The sequence below is a fragment of the Bombus vancouverensis genome, chromosome 14 (genome assembly GCF_051014615.1).
Source record: "Bombus vancouverensis nearcticus chromosome 14, iyBomVanc1_principal, whole genome shotgun sequence".
Taxonomy (NCBI): Eukaryota; Metazoa; Arthropoda; class Insecta; order Hymenoptera; family Apidae; genus Bombus; species Bombus vancouverensis.
This window is the reverse complement of record NC_134924.1, coordinates 8,474,295-8,481,057: the sequence shown is the minus strand read 5'-3', so window position 1 is coordinate 8,481,057 and position 6,763 is coordinate 8,474,295. Positions and strand designations below refer to the sequence as shown.

Below are 6,763 nucleotides of genomic sequence, written 5' to 3'. Positions count from 1 at the left end.
GGCGCGGCGACGGACGCGCAGCCTGCAAAGCCTCCCGAGGAGGTGGAGGTGTCGGAGGAAAAGCTGCGGGTGGGGCGAAAGGGATGAAAGGGGCTCGACTTGTACACCGTGCCTATCCCGTTACTCCGATTCCAAACCAGAAAAGGACGTTTTGTCCTACGGCCGAAAGAATATGCGTTCGAATAGTGCGAACTTCGTGCTGGTAAACATCCGGGAAACGGATGCGGAATGCCACGCACATGCGTTCTACCTTGTTCGATAACACCGACCTCCTCCCTGGCCGGAGTTATCCTAAATTTGATCGGTCACCGATTCCAAGACTGTAACGCAATCTTCTCCTTCTCGGTCGCGAATACGAGTCTCAGCTAATCACGTGGATACCTCGTTTAATCGACGATAGCCATCGCAGCAAAACTTTTCGCCTGATATTTCTCTAGCTATGATCGAATCTGTACGAGACTCGATAGACAACATTTGTGAACTGCACGCACGAACAACGAAAAGCAGCTAAAAACAATTTCCGCTCGTGTACCTGCTCACATTCTCGAAAACAATAACCATAGCTACTTTATAATATGTATAGACGAATGCCATAGCTATCTATACGGTTCGGTATTTTTCTTTCGAATGTTTCTACGATTCGATAATCAACGATCAATTTCTCTTGCACAAATATTCCGAGGTCGTTTCTCGTGGGATACTGCGATACTGCTTCGGTGTTCGCGAAGGACTCGAAATCGCAAATTCAAAGGTTACGTGAAAGGCGCGCAAAAATTTGGGAAACGTACTGTCTAAGAGAAAGAAGAAGAGAAGAACGGTGAGCGAAAAGAGAAAAAATCGAGGCGAGGATGGTCAAGCTGGTTTAGTTCAAGTTGAACGACGAAGCTTACGACAGTCGCGTTTAAGATACTTACGCGTACTCGGTCATCCGTGGACGAGTGTTCGCTTTTTGTTCGGTGTCGAAGGTGGTTTACAGTGGTTTAGGAGAGTTGGGAGCAAACTGGGTGGGCAAAAGGGAGAGAGGCAAGGGACAGGGTCAGCGGGGCGGAAGAGATCGAAATAGGGTGAGAGACCTCGGGGCGAAGGAGGCGGATGAGGAAGCAGATGCTCTCGGACTGGTGTCACGGATCATGGTCATCTTAAAAGCTTCTGAAAGGCAGGAATGCCACTCGCGCTTTCTGAAAGCTATCTTTTCGACGAGGGAATGGCTTACTCGAGGCTGCGCGTACGTGTATCGTACTCCACGATCGTATTTGTGAACGTGTAGAAACGCGAAAGAGTTGCCCGGTTATGCGAGTACCGCCACCATCTTTTCACGATAATGACTTTATCCGTTATCGATCACGTGCAGCTTATTCGACGGAAAGACCATTGACGAAAGATTAACAGGCAAATTCGATCTTTCCGCCTGTTCTCGTTATCTCGCGATCTCTCAGTTCTTAATCTCCGATTGGCTTAGTTTCCTCGTCAAAGTTACGAATACGCAACATTGCGCGCTCATCGGTACTTTGCAGTACGTATTATCGATACGGAAGCTGTCGCTCGAACGAGACATAAATATTTCACGTTTCACTTTTATTCTCCAAACGATGTAGCGGATGCGATGAATTTCATATGAACCCGCGCACAGGCCATGTCGCGTATATTACGTTCCAACGTAATTTAAACGCACTGAAAATTTCACGATAAAATCCGGCCAAATAAGAGCGCACAGACTCGAAATAACATCTACCTTTAATTTTCGCAACGTCCTAAAAAGGCGAGCGCGTGTTCCGGCGCCGCTATTCTCTCCTTCGAAATTACGTTCGATTTCTACCGATGGACAACGGTCAAGCAAGGAAGGGGTAAATTAATTGGACACGGGGCTCGCTATCGCCGCCTAACACACATTTCCGTGACAGTTGTAGAAAAATCACGCTCGATCGGAACGCAGCATGGGATTACGTGACATAGTGGCTGGCACGAACAACAGCCTCGCGCGAGAATCGCGACTCTTCGAGGCTCGATCGAGGGACGTTACACACAAAAGTTCGCTATTAACGCGACCATTAGCCTCGCAGGTCTCGCAACGCGAATGGGTAAAAACGTTTTGGTTCCGTGAGATCCGGACTGAAGATTGGAGCGCCGCCTTCTTTCACGCAATACCGTTTACTCGATCTTTAGAAAAGCTACCCACTCAGGAAACTTTGCATCAGTTTTCGAAAATGACCACCTTCTCGAAAGTAGGGTGAGCCACGCCGATTAATCGTCGATTCGTTGCCTCGAACCAGCTTCGAACTAAATCGTATTCGACGATAAAAACAGGTAAATGTCGCGGCAGAATAAACGACGACTACGTCTAATCGCTAGAACAGTTTGTAATTGAATTATTAATGAAGAGATGTTATCGATCAGCCGACAGTAGTAATTTACTTTTGTAATTCGCGATGAGATACGGCGCGAGGAAAATAACCAAGTGGGGAAAACAGATCGTTCGCAGTGATCGCAATTTATGAAAGCCACTGTAAATACCGCGTGCCGGCAACTCGTTATCGCGGCCCCTTCGATTTTTCGTCAAATTTGCAGTCGAATCAAATATCCGAGAACGTGTATAGCGAAAGCAATGTTTCGATGTTTTACCGGGATATAATCTGCGTAAAATGATTTATTGCGAAAACAATCTGTTGCAATGGGCATTGACGATTTGTCGAATCGTTGAAATGCATTTTCCCCTTCTTTATCGAATAGATTGTTATCGCCGGCAAAAGTGTTTACGAGAGTTATCATCTTTCTGCACTTTTTATTAATTTTCACGGCGATATCGGTGGTTTCACCGCGGTTCCACGATGCAACTCCAACTTTCGCTGTCCGTATCATCGGAGAGGTCCACGGGCTTCCGAACAATTTTCCTAGTTACCCGTGCGCGGCAGTAGCTGCCAACTCGAAACCTCTAGTTCCCTACGTTATCGACGCTTTCCACGAGTCCCACTTCATCGTGACCCGACGATGTTGGCTTTCCTATTTACTCGTTATCCGCTCGCCGCCTATCAAGGTCATTAACCCTAGGCGATAAAAGTTAATTCATAAATCGACCAATCTCAAAACGTTTCAAAAGAGAATCACGACGACTGCGATAAAAAAAGTAGTCCATTGAGAATGATGCGCAGGAATGTCGCGGCGAAGCTATATAAATGTTTTTATTAATAATTACAATTACTCGCAAACAGCATATACTGATGAAGCTCGTCCATAAACATAACTACATGAGAATCGTTCTATCCATGGAGATCGTTTTCTCGTGCAAACACACACACACACACTCTCTCTCTTTCTCTCTCTCTCTCTCTCTCTCTCTGTGTCTTCCACCTTGTCTATCTTATTGTACATGGATTTTCGATACAAAGGCGCATCTCCGTGACCTCTGCAACTTCGACACGACCTCACAGAAGAAACGACTAGCTCTCTTCAGTAATTGGTGATCTTCGCTGGAACTTCGAAGCACGCGACCGTGCGATTTCCATCCATTAACGCGTAGTGTATAACCATAGAAATCTGCGAAACATCGTATGCCTTTCAATACGTAGTCGTATTTGTGAAACAAGAAAATAAAGTTTACTATTTTTATGCAGGTTACGAAATCGTCTCTGACTTGGCTCGATCACGATATCGACAGTTACTAGATCGGCCTACTGGTTATGATAATGCTTAATCTGCTCGATTAACGAGCAGCGTATGAATTTTTAGACGATATTTACGTCAGCGCTTACCGTTGGATAAATTTGCAAAACAGGAAACTCTCGCTTGTAGATATATTCAACGCCTTTCTTCAGCGAGCATCCCGCTGGAGTTCCATCTACTTTGAAAATGTTGTCGCATGCACTCGTCCCATCCACGCCGATGAACGGCAACGGTACTCCGACAACGGCGGCGCTCACTGAGTTTACTACATTCTCGACATCCTCGCTGGGTACAAACTTTTGTTCGACCGCTGCCTTCGTCCTGCGCTTCAGTTTGCACGGTGGCACGTCGCAACCGGTTATCTTAACCTGATTGGAATCCTCGAACTTTTCTCCTACGAACATGTTCATCGGTTAGAAAAATCATTCCATTTCTGATACGTATGTCGCAAGTCGCAAACCGGAATCGTATTGCATAATTTCACGCCGTTGATGTTTCCTTTTCTTAGAATCGAACGAATCTCTTAGCACGTGTTCACGAACAAATATTTTCGATGTTTTGTAACCTCCGTACACGATGTCTGCATTAGGAAAGATACAACGATCCGATCTAGTTTTCACGACTCGTCGATCATGGCCGAGTTCCTCTGGCTCGAAACGATCGATCGTTTAGTTATACGCGGTTAAGTGTATCGTGTTTTATACAATAAACGTCGAACGTTACGAATCTACAACGATACAACAATTTTACGCTCTCTCTTCTCTGTAGTGATTCGAACGAATGAAATCATTATCGAAACAAGATATGTAACGCGTGTAACATCGCTATCGAACAAAATAAATTTTCATTGTTGTCTTGACAACAAGAACATTATCCGTGTTTGTACGAACCGATAATTTCCGATCACATACGGCTATCACAGATAAATATGTTGCGTAAATATATACAAAAGTAGGAGATGCGCTGGCGACAGTGAATGGCTATACATAGAATTTGGACGAACGATGGTCTTTTTCATGTTGCCTTGGAACAAATCGCATGACATAATAAGCATACACTGAAAAAACTAGTTGCCACGTAGTTTCTGTACGATAAAAATCAAATTACACACAAAAATTTCCTGAGAAATATCTGTACGTTGCACAATGGTTAAATTATACGATTTAAACGAACAAATTTATTAAACGACATTTCCATGAACTTTTTGGCATTATTTTACTTTCTCTATGCACCGTATGTCATCAATATGAAACTGTCGTAACATCTTCAATTCTCACAGAAGCACAAGATACAAAATACCACAAACACTCATTAGCAATTTCTCATACGCTCTTTTTTATGATAATTAGACCGCGGATGAATTTTTATGCATTTACGGAAGATTTAGAGGTGGAAACGTGCACGGAATGCGCGTACTATACAAAAATATATAAAATATCCGAAATAGAATACTCGTTATAATTTTTAATAGGTAAACCAAGTCCCTATTTAAGTTCCACTTCATTAGTGCAATTGTTAAAAATATAAATCTGCATGAAAATCCTCGGTCAACGGTGCTAATTACAACGTAAGAGAATTCCAAAAATTTGAGATCAAGCTTCATAGTTATGAGACGCGGTGTATATTTACAAGTTGAACGAAAGCTAGAAACACATACTAAGAGGAATACACAAATACTGAAATATTATCGACGTTTAACATCCAACTCCTAATTAACATCTTAATTTTGTTCGTGTAAATCGATGAAGTCAACCATCGCGCGTTGACACTGATAGTGCCCCATTCTACCAAACAGCGTGTAACTAGATCAATGGTGAGTCGATTCTTTTGTACTTACCAGTGCCGCATTGATTGACTTCGGTCGCACTGGCAACTACGAGCAGAGCTACGAAAACGAGAATGATTCCCCTAAGCATCTCGGTGAAAGTGTTGCGTTCTCGAAGAAGAATCTCTGGGCAAATATGTCTCGGTCGTCCTCGCTCGTTTCAATCAGGCCCAAGTCCGGCTCTCGACTGAGAGTTACCACGGGATGTAACGTTATGGCCGGCTATTCGTCAAAGTTCACTTTAAATAGATTCCCCTTCCCAGAGAAGGCGGACTTCCCGGTGGGGATAGGAGGAGAAAATCGCGCCACGAATGGAAGGGATTCCATAAATTTATGAAACTTAGAGGGAAGACCGTGGCAACGAGGACGATGCAACGTCAGGAGCACGTGCATATCGAATTCTGATCAAATCACGTTCGCGAAAAATCGCAAAGTCTATCGCTTTCTCGATGACGGTCACGCCATTCACGTAACGTGAAATGACGCTAGCCGGGCTACTATCGGTCGTCGCGTCGTTCCCATGCCCTGCCATTTCTCGATATCTTTAATTTCTTTCCTTTTTTTTTTTTTTTTCTCGGTCATCAATTCGGACCAGTGGCGCGGTGTAGCTTGCGAACGGAAATGAAACGAACCGACACGGCTGCGGAGAACAAAGCACCGGAAATTAACAACGGTATTTCGTTTCTCTGGTCTTACAACAAATGAAATTCCTAGTTTCCACTTACGAGAATGACCTGCGATTAATGACGGTAAACCTAAAGCGTTCCAACATTCCGATTCCATTAATTCGTTGCACCGAAATCTACGTCTCCTCGTTCTTTCTCAAGGAATTCAAACACGAAAATTTCGTTGCGTGCTTGCGATCTATATAGATAGAGATATCGATCGGTCTACGTTACATCGATCAACAACAACGTTACAGATCTCCTGAAAATCACGTTGTCGTCGCTTCGAACGCAAACAAACATAGCGAAAGGTACAAACTCGCTTGAGCCTCGCTTCATCGTCGCTTCGGTTCGTTCTTCCGGTATCAAGTTATTGTTTGAAGGAAATAATAATCGTATCTACGTGATAATGGTAAAGACACGAGTCATCGGAGGACACGAAATGCAGGTCGTAAAGTAGAAAGTCGCCTAGAATACAAACGAGAAGAGGCTAGCGACTGTAACCTTGTGGAAGGAAAAAAGAATTTCTGATGAGTCCTTCGTGATAGATCTCGACTTCCTGGTACCTTGATTGTAGCCTCGTAATTTCCCAACGTGCACGTTCGCCAGTTCTCTC

At 44.0% G+C, this 6,763-nt stretch overlaps 1 protein-coding gene across 1 annotated transcript; it reads right to left on the bottom strand.

Moving 5' to 3' along the window:
• Nucleotides 1–3,151: 3,151 nt before the first annotated feature.
• Npc2b (Niemann-Pick type C-2b) lies at nucleotides 3,152–5,704 on the bottom strand. Its single transcript, XM_033329203.2, has 3 exons — nucleotides 5,495–5,704; nucleotides 3,747–4,051; nucleotides 3,152–3,531 (listed from the first exon to the last, which is right to left on the bottom strand). The coding sequence occupies exons 1-3, from the start codon at nucleotides 5,571–5,573 to the stop codon at nucleotides 3,445–3,447; spliced, it is 471 nt and encodes a 156-aa protein (XP_033185094.1). The 5' UTR covers nucleotides 5,574–5,704; the 3' UTR covers nucleotides 3,152–3,444.
• Nucleotides 5,705–6,763: the final 1,059 nt, after the last annotated feature.

What these genes read in the sequence shown, in the direction of transcription:
- Npc2b (XM_033329203.2), bottom strand. Translation starts at nt 5,573, where the DNA reads ATGCTTAGGGGAATCATTCTCGTTTTCGTAGCTCTGCTCGTAGTTGCC. An exon ending in AGTCAATCAATGCGGCACTG is followed by an intron (nt 4,052 to 5,494) that starts GTAAGTACAAAA and finishes ACATGTTCGTAG; the next exon opens with GAGAAAAGTTCGAGGATTCC. An exon ending in TTTTGCAAATTTATCCAACG is followed by an intron (nt 3,532 to 3,746) that starts GTAAGCGCTGAC and finishes GATGTTTCGCAG; the next exon opens with ATTTCTATGGTTATACACTA.